The sequence below is a fragment of the Nelumbo lutea genome, chromosome 8 (genome assembly GCF_056320005.1).
Source record: "Nelumbo lutea isolate HS-2025 chromosome 8, American lotus-T2T, whole genome shotgun sequence".
Taxonomy (NCBI): domain Eukaryota; kingdom Viridiplantae; phylum Streptophyta; class Magnoliopsida; order Proteales; family Nelumbonaceae; genus Nelumbo; species Nelumbo lutea.
In genome coordinates, this window is record NC_142691.1 from 9,025,686 (window position 1) to 9,039,723 (window position 14,038).

At 36.5% G+C, this 14,038-nt stretch overlaps 2 protein-coding genes across 2 annotated transcripts in view; one reads left to right on the forward strand and one right to left on the reverse strand.

Moving 5' to 3' along the window:
- Positions 1-1,293, forward strand: part of LOC148842562 (YebC-like protein) — a 35,764-nt gene extending 34,471 nt beyond the window's left edge. The window contains exon 7 of the mRNA XM_088958200.1: positions 772-1,293. Within this exon, the coding sequence (XP_088814326.1) occupies positions 772-864 (93 nt within the window). The 3' untranslated portion in view covers positions 865-1,293. The remainder of the gene's footprint in view (positions 1-771) is intronic.
- CCD8 (carotenoid cleavage dioxygenase 8) lies at positions 1,262-5,084 on the reverse strand. The gene is made up of 6 exons (XM_088958199.1): positions 4,669-5,084; positions 3,534-4,277; positions 2,697-2,890; positions 2,021-2,210; positions 1,803-1,905; positions 1,262-1,706 (listed from the first exon to the last, which is right to left on the reverse strand). The coding sequence occupies exons 1-6, from the start codon at positions 4,999-5,001 to the stop codon at positions 1,537-1,539; spliced, it is 1,734 nt and encodes a 577-aa protein (XP_088814325.1). The 5' UTR covers positions 5,002-5,084; the 3' UTR covers positions 1,262-1,536.
- Positions 5,085-14,038: the final 8,954 nt, after the last annotated feature.

The window sequence follows — 14,038 nt, forward strand, 5'->3', positions numbered from 1 at the left end:
TTGATGACTAGTACATGTCTTAATCTAGGACTTGTGGGACTTCATCTTCCTTTTTTTTTCCTGAATCTTTTTTTTTTTTAATTATCTATCTGAAATGAAATGTTACTCTAGCGCTGAACAGAGTGGAATGGCGAAATAGGATTCATGTACTTGACCCTAGATTGTTGAGACAAGGCTTAATGATGATTAAATGAAATGTTACTTCGTAGTGTGAGGAGGTTTCTGAAAGGATTTATTGTATGGGTATCTACCGTAAGCTGCACTGCTGTCATTAAAATTCAGAATTTTTTAATGCATATTCTACTATAGTGGCTGACCCCAAATAGTTGGTAAAAGTCTTAGATGATGATGATGATCTACCATAGGCTACACTGCTGTCATTAGAAATACTCCCTTGCTAGATCAACCATCTGCATTTTGTCATAGAAGAGGTTGATGGTAATTTCTAAATGCTAGGTTTTGTCCTTCTATGAGTTCTTGCAATAAATAGCTTTAGCTTCATTCCATAAAGAAACATAATAGAAAAATTCAGAATCTTTCAGTTTACTGGATCATAGTATTGGATGCACTTTAGCTTCTTAAGGGGCACTGCCTTCCATTTTCTTTCTTGTGATGCACAAAGATTGCTCAAACATTGACACCCCATTAAAAGAACTATTCAGTTAATGTTTTGAAACTTTCTAACCTTGTTTACATAATTCAAGATTTTCCAGCACATTCTGGCATTCAACGTTCAAGTTTTACCAGAGTTATTGTATTGGTGGGTTTCAGGTTGATGATGAAGCTATGGAATTGAACAAAGAACTTATGTCCAAATTACTTGAACTTGATGATGTCGATGCTGTTTATACAGACCAAAAGTGATCAAACTAGCTGATGTAATCATCGTGTCTGTAAGATAATATCAAGGTTCCACCGCTGCAGGATCCATCTGCAAATCTTTGCTTTGCCAAAAAATTATATATCCTTGCATCATCTGCTGCCAACACGAGGGAATTTTCCATCGTTGTTCAGATGAAGAATAATTTGAAGTAAGTTTGTTTGCTTCTTATATCCCAAATCATAGAAGAGAATTATGATGGAGCAGCAAGATTTTGACAATAAAATTTTGGTTTGAGGTCAAATCACCATAATTATAGTAATAATATCAGGTTTGCTTATACTGTAGGCATGGTATGCATGCTCATTGTTGTATGGTTCATTTACAATGGATGTTCCCTGTTTTATTTGAATTAGCCCATAAATAAGTGGATCGGTACAGTTTAACCTGAATAACCATTAATAATTCATTTATATACTGTGTACAATAGCCACATCCTGCTGATAGTCATTACATACATATGGTACATTGATGAAATTCCATATTTTTCACACCTTAATCTGGAAGCTCAAACAGCTAAGTAGGCTGAGATTGTCTGAAAGATGTCAAAGATGCAGAAACTATACAAAATAGATACATTTGCTAAGCATTCACAATTCCAGAGTAGAAATTCTTGATACACTAGTATTGCCACTTCACCATCTTATATCAATCAATCATTTACCCAGTAGTGGATTTTCCGCATTCTTTGGAACCCAGCATCCATGTAGCCCGTATGGAAGACCATAAGGAAACTTTGCTCTGGCAATCTCTTCAAAGGTGGAACCGTCTAACAACAGTGCGTAACCTTCACCGTTCTTAGCACTGACCATGGAGATAACCACACCTGCAATCACAATTAGAAGTGGCTAGTTAGTGACTCCTCAAGTCAAGTAAACGTCTCAACATTAGACTGGTGCAAGGTTCAATCTTGTTGGCTCACCATCGTCTTCTTCTGTTGCACCAGGACGGGCTACAAAAAATGGCTCTGATGGCACGGCACCCTCTTCATGCCAATTCTTCGCTGTTTTCTTGAGCAAGTCGGTCTGTGATACATTTGAGAAATTGGGTTCATGAATTCACAGGAAACCATGTGGGATTAAGCAAGAACTATGCATTAACAAACATCATCTTTTATCCAGGCTTTATGACCAATGTTACCTTAGTGATGGTATTGGGGAAGTTACAAGGGCGTCGGGCTCCACAAGCATAAGCATATCTGTATTTCTTGCCCAGGAAAGCAGGGTTGATCCTGCACATGTCCAGCCCTCTTCCATGATGGTCTGGGTCCAACGCTGCCTCTAGCTTCCCAGTTGCGCTCCCGTCCAGAGGAATTGTGAAACGGCCAACCCTGTAATTATTTTTCATGAGAGAAAAACCCAAAACCATGGTTTTTAAAAACGAACCGGTCAGGGGTCCGGTTACTGGTTCAAACGGTCGGCCGATCAACCCAAACGGCTGGCCCATTCTGACAAATAAAAAAAAAAATTGAAGAACGGTCAAAACTGTTGGAACGATTAACCGGCTGGTTCAGTGGTTGGCTGACCAAAATCAACGGTTTTGAGGGAAAAAGCGGTTTCAGAGGAAAACAGAACCGGTTAGGTGATCGGTTCCCGGTTTTTCCGATCCGACTGTCCGATCCGGTTTTGAAAACAGTGCCCAAAACCTAATTAACAAAGTGTTAATTAAACAGGACAGCGTCCATCCAATATGTTGGGGTGCATGATGAGGCTCTTACTGGTCCAGGGTGAACTAGTAGCCCCATGAAACGAAAGGCAAGCACATGTGGGAAAAGGTAGAACTGGAAAAAAAATTATATTCGGTTACAGAAATTTACCTAGCATCAGGCAATACATCTTCGCCGGAGAGTGATCGGAGATTCTGTAGCTTGAGCTTCTCAAGAATTGTGGTGTCGGCATTGTGCTCGCAACAGTCGGCGATGATGGCTGTTGCTCGACCATCCTCATCTTTCTCTTCGTATGCATTTAGAAAGTGGAATGTCACGTACAGAGGCACCTCCACGGTGGTCACCTTCAATTTCAAGAAACCGTATTCATTATATGAAAAACAATATATGGCCAAATTGAAATTTCGGAAATTAGTGAGACTTTCTTCTCTAAACTTTGGTCCAATTAAATGGAAAATACGGCCATTGACGAAGTAGAATAAAAAAATAAACTTCGTGTTGTCAACCCACTTGGGTAGGTTGCTAGGATGAGGCAGGTGATGATGGAGATGGATGATTTTTACACCCAAATTCAACTCAACTCAAACAAAACCTTATCCCAACTCAACTAAATCTATATGTTGTCACGTTGCAGGGATGCTGTTTCACCATTCTAGACCGTCTATAAGGCGATGCTTATTTTAGTTTGGCCATAAAACGGAGCCAATCAAATCCAATTTCCTACCTTGCTCCATACCCGTGCTTAGTGGGGTTGAAATTGAATCCTCACCAAGTAGTTAAGTACCCAAGTCCGATCAGATCGGATATGAATATAATTGGGTAATGGGTATGGATTCCACCATACACATTTTCTTTGAAAACTCCACTAGAAAGTAGAAACTAAACCCATTTACCTTGGATTTCAAGACTCAAGGATTTTGGTTAATAGATTACTTTTTTTTTTGGTAAACATTTATATGTATGGAGAGAGAGAGAGAGAGAGCTTACTATTTTGCCTGTGGCTCTACACATAACGTGAATGAAGGCCTTGGATTCAGGGTGCCACTCAAACTTGTACAGTGGTGTAGGCTCCGCCCTCAATAGATTCTGAACGCAATACCTCAACGGCATCTCCGGCACAATTATATAATTCTCCGTCACAGGGAACGAGTGGACCCAACCCGGAGCCGGTCCACACCGACAATTCACTCTTCCTAACACCTTCCTCTCGTTCGTCCCTGCTTCCATCCTAACTACCACGTACCCTGGGTTCACCAAATCAGGTAATAGCGTCAAGAACTCCGACTCGGTCACCACCGGGTGCGCCGACTGGATCAACCCACCCAACTTGTCGCTATACTCGAACTTCCCTATTGTCTCCAGTGTATCCGGGTTGATCTGAATCGATCCTTTCACTGTCTCTGTCAGGCACACGACTCGACCATCTCCAAGCATAACCACGCCGGTGTTGGCATTATCTGTCAACGATGCTCCGGAGAACAGGTTAACTAGTTCGCCTACATATGAGAAGAAATTGGCCGGCTTTGGGACCTCGGAGAATTCACGGTAGCATAGCCTCTTGTTCTTCATAGCTGCCTTATAGGCCTCCGACTCTATCTGACGGTGGCCGGCTGTCAAGCGGCCGTTGTTGAAGTGAAGTCCGACCAGGGTGGCGTAGCCATCGAACAGGTGCCGGAAGCTGTAGTCTCCGATGTTCCATAGCCCTGGTCCATTCCTCAGGTAGGTCCCTCTCTGCATGCAAGCAGCAGTATACTCTAGTAGTTAAAACTAATAAATCTCTCCTGAACTCGATCCCTCTAATTTAACGTTATAAAATAAATAAATAAAATGGGATTAAGAGATTAAGTTTGTTTTTAATTTCCCCCATCACCTCCGAGACTGTAACCTACTGTGAAATGGATGACACATCAACACGTGCTCATCACGTGAGGTTTAACTCTAAGGGTAGAATGATGATAATATAAAATTAATGCAGTACTGAGTAGTGTGCACCATGCGACAAGGCAAAGTTGTTTGATTTATCTTTCGCATCGATCCTGTGAATTAATTCTTATCAAATAAATTCTCGATGATCAGTAATTAATATCTGGGTGCAAAGAAACCAACAGTAAAAGGTAGGTACCAGCCATAATGGAATCTCGCCCTCAACGAGCAGCTCTCCTTCCCATCTCTCTTGTCGTATGCTTGTCCAAGCTGATAGCTTTCGTTCATGGCTGCTTTCCCTCGGTGGAGGTGATGATGGAACAGAAAAAGGTGGTCGGGTGGCAACGCTGCAGGTGACGCTTAAAGCCCGCCTGTTGCAACCCTTAGTCGAGAGATGTAGTAGTGATCCCTTGTTCATCAAGGGAAATCCATTTCTACTAATAATATTACGTCCAGAGTCATCGGAATCCGTCCAAATGGACGGAAAAACGTTGCCTCCTGCAACAGTAGTACTAGACACTGTGAAAGCCATATATGGCACTGAATTGAAACTGAAAGACACGGCTTGCCAAGAATACAAATTAAAGGGAGTATATTGTATATGGCAATGGCTGGCTTGTCAAAATGAGGGGGGCTTACATGTGGTATTTATAGCCTAGGTTTTTCACGTGGGAATCTGGGCTGACGGAGTAGAGTTGATAAAAGGGATCCAACATTATTATTTACTTACATTTCCCTTTCCATATGTTTCTGTTTGACTATCATCAATCTTGGCTTCCTACCCCTAGGCTAGCTCTGTTAGTGCTCTCCCTTTGTATACCCAAATAAATAAATAATGATGTTAAATAATGTTATTAATTTAATTTTTATAATGTTTCATTTTGATAGGAGGCTGGGGGTTGTGGGAAATAAAGGAGAAGATTCTAATTATTATTTTTTATAACTGCATGCTCCTTAATAAATCAATCAATAATTCTATGAGGGGACTACCAACAAACAATCTTAGTGAGGTCAATAGGGGACTTTATAGGATGTAACGTCATTTCATTTTATTTGTGATGTCGGAAAGCTTAGGAAAATAAAATTAACAGAAAAAGAAGAGATCTCAAGTCAATCACCCCATTACTCTTTTTCAATGTCAAGCAGATTTAAAATATATATATTTAATTAAGGACATAGGATAGGGTTGATCAAGGTGTTTGAGTTGTGGCATATATAGCTAGGGATTCACTATTTGATTGCTTAAATCACCAGGTTTCAAGCACAGTTAACTGCATTTTTAATGAAATCCGATGAGTTCACAATGACACCATATTAATAATAATAAAATTAAGGTTCTTAGATAGTTTCAAAGCAGCGATCGAAACTGAAGCAGCACTATTACATTGGCAGTGGACTCGTATTACCTCAGTATTGACAAGCCCTCTTGATTCTTAACTAGGGTTGGATTTGAGACGATTCGAGCCAAATATTTGGTTATTTAAGTTCGGCTTGTTGAAATTATGTTAGGTTTGAGTTCAAGCTTGATTCGAGTTAGAGACTTGAGTTCGAGCTTGGCTTGGTTCGAGGCTTGTAAGTTTAAGCTTGGTTTAGTTTGAGTTCGATTATAAGCCAAGTTTTTTTTTTTCTCTAAAAAATAAAAATTATACATATATATATATTTATTTATTTTACATACAAAAATCAAGAATTTTCATACATATAAAAATAAAAATATGCATATAAAAATGTTTTTATTTTACACAAAAAATAAGAATTATAAAAATTATTTACTATTATACATAAAAAATAAAAATATTATATATAAAATATTATTATATATAATAGAAATGATTTATTATATATATTTATATGTATATGTATATGTATGTAAGTATGTATATAATAAAAAAATATTTATTTATCATACTAGGCTTGCGAGCCTCAAGAGTCGAGTTTTATTGAGCTTGAGCTCGACTTGATTAGGAAACGAGCCTATATATCAAGTTTGAGCTTGATTTAAATTGAACCAAGCCAAGCTTTTCACGAGTCGAGCTCGAATAGCTCGTCAGAAGTTCGGCTCGTGGCCACTCCTACTCTTGAGGGTCATTCAAGTCAAACACGTCGATAATCTAATTAAAAGAAAGTAGAAATCAATAAAACAGTCCTGATTACTTGGGCTCTACAACTTGAATTGTTTTTCTTATTGACAATTTCTAAAACAAATCAATATCATCTGATTTGAAAATAGATTGTTTCTTAGAACAAATAGAAATATATTCTTGATAGCGTATGATTTTTTTGAAAGGTGTGAAACATAAAACTTTGGGAGAATGACCGATAACCCCGGGGTCAGAATTCGTAGGCTCAAAGTACATTTGGGGTAGGTGCCAGGTTGGAATTGATGGCAATTCACGGGCGGATATAGGTGCATAGAGTGTGGTTTTTGGACCTTTTGAATGTTTATAGCTTTGCAGTGGGAATAAAAAATCTGCATTAGGCCTATCCGTACTTCATAAAATTTTACTTTTTTTTTCGTTTTAAAAAAACATAATTTTGATGGTTTCGAAAGCATGATTTTTTTGATAATACAAGCCAGGATTTTTTTTGAAACTCTTATTTTCACCTCTCGAAACAAAAAACAAACTGATGGACATAATGATCTTATAATATATTAGACAAAAAAGCCATGATTTAAATAATATATTATATATATAATTCTTTATTTCCATTCCTTATGATTTGTAGTTTCATCTGAATGGAGTTAGGGCACATGAATATTTTCTTCCCACTGGTTAGCTAGGGTTCTCTTGATGTATAATCATCTAAAACTATAAATAGGGTGGTAGGGCAAAAAAAAATTCACAAGCACGGTGAAAATGAAAAGTATACGTACTTTATGAAAGGAGTAAAGCTCTTGCATTCCATGGGTATGAGTTTGTCCTAGACTCCCGGTACTTAACCCTATTTGGCTAATTAATTACACATCCTTATATTTGATCACCCACCGGTGGGTACGGCTGCAAATAAACAGGATCATATCTGATTCAAACACGAATTAGATCTGGTAAGAACTATATTGGATGCCTCCTAACAAATCGGATTGAATTGGAAAAATAATCAGTTTAATTAATGGATCAAATTTGAATATTCCCCGATCTGATCTGCCATGACCTGATCCGATCCATTAATTATAAAATATTGTGTATTATATATATTATTCATATTATAATGTATTATTATATAATATAAATAATATATCATCAAGTTTTTTAACTACAATCCAAATCAAATTAGATTCAAATTGAATATTGAATAAAGTATTCGAACCCCTCCGTTGTTTCCATGTTCTTTTGTTTTTAGGCATTTCTTCTTAGGCCTTGTTTTTTTTTTTTTTGCTTTTTGTTTTTCTCTGTCCTTGTTTTGTCATGTTTTACCAAAAAAGAAAAAATCGAATTTAAAACATAAATTTGAAAATCTGATAGATTATTATTGAAATGAGATTGGTCGAATTTGAACCATAATTTTGAATTATAATCAGAATAATCTGATAGATTATTATGGGCAGGTGTATTGGGTGGCCTGTTAATGACTCGAAAAGGGCATTTTTGTCAATCACACCACATGCGACGAATTAATATAGTGAGCCACTAAAATAGTCGGATTGGATGGAACTAGGTAACTAGATGGAAACTTGAAAATTTGAATGTAACCGAAATACAAGAATTTCAACCTCTTCATTTTAGTACTTGGTACTTAGTACGGAGGGAGCTCTAAACTAAGGAGGGGCACCACGCCTCCACCGCAGTGATAGTTTTAGCGTCGTCATTCACAAGACTGTGTTGAGTCCTGTTCACTACATCAGCCTCCATTTTAGTTGGGGCTACAACCTACAATGAAGTTGCAGAGGAGGACCCACACAGGAAGCTATTCAGTTGACCATTGACAACGGTTGAAAAGATTTTGGAGACAGTCGGTCATATCGTTATCAATTTGAAGAGAAGAGGAAGAAGAAGAAGAATTGGTGGTCCAGCCTCCAGCCCCATAGACGAAACGATGGCCTAATTGATTAATATCATTGAGCTCGACCGAAAACGAAATGTATGTATGGTGGGTGATGTAAGAGTTCTGGAGCAAGAAGTGGAGTTCAAATGGAAAATGAGGTAGCTGCTATATGTCTAGCGTATGCGTATCGTGTGTGTGGCAACTGGCAAGGTAAGGTTGGTTGGGTTTGGAATTAAGTATATATGTAGCAAATTAAAGGAAAAACCGCCTCATTGTATTTTCAGTATTATTTATTTATTTATTTATTTTTGGGTGGGGGTGGGGGCCTGGTAAATTATTAATATCATATTTCAGAAACCCAAATAATGTTCTTCGTGCCGTCTGTGCGTGGTGACTGGGATATTGGTAATAAAACTAGCTACCATTGACTCCTATTAACACAGCAAAATTATTATTATTATTGTTGCTTTTTTTTTTTTTTTAATTTGTGATAGTGATAAAGGAAGCATTCCATGGTGTCAAACACGACTTCGTGAGCACCATCGATCATCAGTTTTTTTTTTTTTTTCGTTTCTTTTCTATACATGCAACTTGCATTTGCATATGTTATTATTAGAATCAAAAGTCTCTCCGATCTCTTGTCCACGAGAATCCTGTTCATATTTATCATAACTGTACATTGAGAATATCTCATCCTCTGTATAATATTATATTGGGGGAGATATTCGCAATTCAGGGAAGGTAGTGTATTATGGGTAGGCGTGGATGGAATTCTCCTAGACAAGAGATCCAGTCTTGTTATTTTGGCTAGAATTCCGAATCTAGAAAACCGTCCATGCATCCGAATTAAGGAAACCTTTACAGTACTGGCTGCGGAAAAAGCGAGCATGAATGTAACAATAAGCAGCAAAATATCCTTTGATGGGCTTTAGATGATGCAATAAAAGCAGTTGAAGGTGCTTTAATTTGGAGCTTGGCATCAGCATTTTTGTCTTTTGTCCATTGTCTTCCCTCCTCTTTTTCTTAAAATTTCAACTCTAGAATAGGAGGCGCCAAGACGGGGCCGAATGAATTGCCTATATGTCTACCTCTATCAATAATCTGATTGGCGTTGGTAGTCTACGCTAGCTCTGGTCATGCCAACGGTAGTAGTAGTAAACTAGTAATTGTTGTTGAGTGGTGGTTGAAATGTAATACAAAGGAAGGATGCATTTGCGTGCGGAAAAGAAGCTAGGCAAATTGGGTTGAGAGACAGCCGGCCGGCCTCTCAATATTTGCAGCCCAAGTGTCAGGATGTGAATGGCAGACACACCGTACAATCTCTCTGACCTTCTTGCAAACATTTGGGGGACAAGCAATCATAGTTTTCTTTGAAGAATTGGAATCAAGTTGAAACCAAAAGCCCTAAAGCCTAAAAATGATTAAAATCTAAAGATGGTTGATCAATGAATCTCTTCTGATGTTAGGCATAGAGTCTAAAGGGGCCCAGTTCATGGTGGGCAACAACAACTCCACTCCGTGCATGTTGGGAAGGTTGGCTCTCCATATGCCTAGCTACCACCTAATTAAACTAATTTTATTATTATAAGAAAAAAAGGATTAAAATAAAGAATAATTAAAAGGCGAAGGAGGAAGGGAATCTTGAAAATTGGGATCCCATACCACCCAAAGTGGGTGAGAGGGAGGGAGAAGCCAAACATTCAACTCCATTTGTTGGTCCTTTTCGATCCTAAGTAATGATAATGTTGCACATCAAGAATACAACCCTTTGAATGATTAAACAATTCATTGTAATTTGTAATTTGCACCGTCCTAAGAAAATTTCAGTGGGTATCCCACGTTTCGACCTTGTCAATTAATTGGTATGGAATTTAGTAGAATATCATATCATTGCATGTGGTTTCTTTTCCACACCCACCATTAATATAATTAATCTCCTCCACAAGGCTCCAATAATTACTAATTATTATTTCTCTCATTCCCATTTCCACCTTCTCTCTCTTTTCTATTTTATAGTTATTTTAGTTTAGCTCTGTTTGGTTGTATGTATGAAACAAAAGAAAATGAACGATTTTTTCCACAAAAAAAAATGTTGTTTTTTAGCTAGTGTTTGGTTGCATGGAAAGATAGTTGTGGAAAACAAATGGTTTTTGAAAGTAATTGTAGGAAAATGGTTAAAGGAAGTTAGTTTCCTGCTATAATTTTTCATAACTTATTTTCCAAATAGAGGATTGGTTAATATTCTTGATTCAGATACTACTTCTTGAAAAGAGATGGCTAGCTAATAGAAAAATAACTTTACTTCTAGTGTTAACATTAACTTGAATTTGAAGTGAATCAGGAATTAAACTAATGATTTGAATTCAATATCTGATGGATTCTTAAAAGGGCCAACTCAATTCGATTCCAATCAATTAATTTGAATGCTTGAATCTGAATCAGATCTAATTGAATTGTTTTACCATTACACCCTTTATGAAATAACAAATAATCTGTAATATAATTTTTTTACAGATAAATAAAGGGTATTTAAGTAATTTTTTATGTATGTTAATGGTGTAATCGGTTTGGATATGTAACAAAATGGTATAAGTTTCATAAATTTGACAACTGGTTACCTTGTTCCGATTATCTGAATTTGATTTGATTATTAGAATAGAAAATACCAATCCTTTATTAAGAAAAATAGAGGGAATGCAACATTCCTACAACTACTGTTATCTTTTAATTTGGGAAAACTTTTAATTTTATAGAGATCGAGCCATATTACGTGCAACCAATTGAGTGTTTAGGCTGCGCTTAGTTGAAATAAAAAATGAATATTGAAAGCAAATGATTTTCATGATCACGTTTCATGTGAAAATGGATTATTTTTCTTGTTTTCTTGGTGTTTTACTTAACTTGGAATATATATAAAAGAGTATTACTCACTTTCACTTTATATATGCAAAACATTCATTTTCCAGTGCCACCTTACATGCAACCAAACATTGTAAAATGACATTTTCTGCAAATAATCTGTTTTTTCTTTGTTTTGTTATGCAAAACCTTGTCTTGCTGCCACAAAGAAAGCAGCTTCATAACCGTTGAATGATGATATGTATATACTTTTTTAATTAATATAAATTTCTTAATTAATTACTGAATTAATGGGATGAATGATCATTGGTGGAGTCTAGCTGGGAGGGTCCAATTCCATTCCATGTGTCATGTTTCCATGTTGATCAATTTATGCGTTGTCATTCTTTTTGATGACGTGTTTATGCATCACCATAAACATGATTAAGATTTAATGCTATGTTTGGTTTAAAGAAGAAAGTTGGGAGAGGAAGGAAAGTTAGGAAACTTTACAAACCTTGTATAGGTTTTTCTATCTTTTCCCTTCTTTTTCCTTCAAACCAAACGTAGCCTAAGAATAAGATTTTGTGGGTTTTGAATCTAGAGAGCGAATGGTTTCTCTTCCTCTTTCTCCTTAATTACTCCATTGTACAGGAGCCAAGCAAACACAGCGTTTTTCATTGGTTGCACATTAGTTTCAGCGAAACAATTGTACGATTTTGTTGGAAAATGATAATACGATAGAAAAATTAAAAGTCTGTTGCAGTTGATCGAAATATATGAGTATATTGCATGATATGAATTCAGAGGAAAAAAGTGTTGTTTCCTATAACTATTAAATTAGCACGTATTCGTGCCATTTATGGGATTTATTAAGTTAAAATAAATAATATTAATATGAGTATACATTTGTTTTATATAATAATTGATAATCATTTATATTTTGTGTATTATTTTTAATATTTTTATATTAAAAAAACAATAATAATTAATTTTAGATAAAATTGTTTATCAAACTTAGAGATTGCAATTTTCTCAATTTCCCCGATCCTCGTAGGGATCTATTCTAAATGGGGCAGGGATGGGGATGATTTTTCCCCCGGGGGGGGGGGGGACAAAGATGGTGAAATTTTCATTCCCGTTGGTGGGACGGGGAGAGCACTCCCTGCCTCGTGTGGACCTCGATCCCTACATATGTTTATATATGTACACATACATCTACATGTTAATATTTTTAAAAATATGGTTGAATATTTTTTAATAGGATTGTAAATTTTAATTATTTTATTTTTATTTTTTAAATAAAATAAAAAGCAAAAACATAATGATTGACATTATAAAGAATCAGGGGAGTGGGAATCCCTGTGGAGATAGGGATGGGGATAACTTTGTTCCTGTTAGCGAGGATGGGGATTTTCACGGGGATGGGGATGGTGAGAGGCTCATCGTCACTGTCCCGCCTCATTGCCATTCCAAATCAAACTAATGAAATTGACCAACCTGATTTCTAGTATTTCCAATCGACTTTGGTTCAACAATTTCCCAATCTGATTGGGTTGGATCAGTTTTGCTTTGGCCATTTGTGGATTAACTAAAATCGAACGACCTGACCATATATATATATATATTACTATTTTATATTTTAAATATATTTATTTAATACGGGAGCATGGGAAGATTCCAATATTTCTTAGGTTAAAATTTAAACTTGATTTGAACTGACTAACCAAACAATATTTTTTTTGGAGATAGCCAATTTACTATACATTTTTGCTAATCAACAACAATTTCAATAATTTTTGGAAATTATCATAAAATATTGTAATTTATTGTTATTTAATTTAATGTTAGTTAATTATTTATAGAAAATTATTAGAATTGTAGGGACGAAAAATTTCCCTATAAAACTAGGGCCCTACCCTGCCCACCCCAAACGAGACAAGTTTTCTCAAATTTTAAATAGGGATGAGAAAGAGATAGGGTGGGGACGGGGAAATATTTTTGCTCCAAATTAGGGATGGGGAAGGGATGGGGTTTGCATATAATTCCCCAAACCTGATGGTAAATTAGTAAAATATCAGTAGATTTAATATTGATTTTTAAAATATCTCTGAGTTGACTTTGGATCTCTTGCCCATAAGAACTCTGCCCACGTCTACCCACAACACACTACTCCCATGCATTCAGAATATCTCCCCATGCATAATACTACTTAGAAGGATGAGATTATCTCCATGTGTGGTTGCAATTTTATGTGGGTAGACATGGGTAGAGTCCTTGGGGGCAAAAGATCCGAACTCTTGTAAGTTTTTCTCATATTCTTATAATCCTAGGATCCCACAATTCTATTTATAAAATACCCCAAATTGTCATAATCTAATTCCTAAAATACCCCCAAATTTCCATAATCCTATTTGTAAAATATCCACAAATTAGATTACATTTATGTGGTTGTCTCGGGTTGTGGAAAATTTGGAGATTCCCCATCCCCAACAGGGAATGGGTGCCTTATATATATATATATATATATAGCAAGATGGTCCACGTCAGCATGCCTCTCCTTGCTCCATTACCCCCACCATGCATTGAGTTCACATCTGCGCCCCACAACGTCCCACAACACATCTCCGTCGTGTATTGAAAACATCACTTTATGATGTACCAAAAATGATGATGTCATCATCGGGAGATGTTCCCAATACATGGTAGGGATGTGTTATGGGATGTTGTGGCGCGCAGATCTGAAC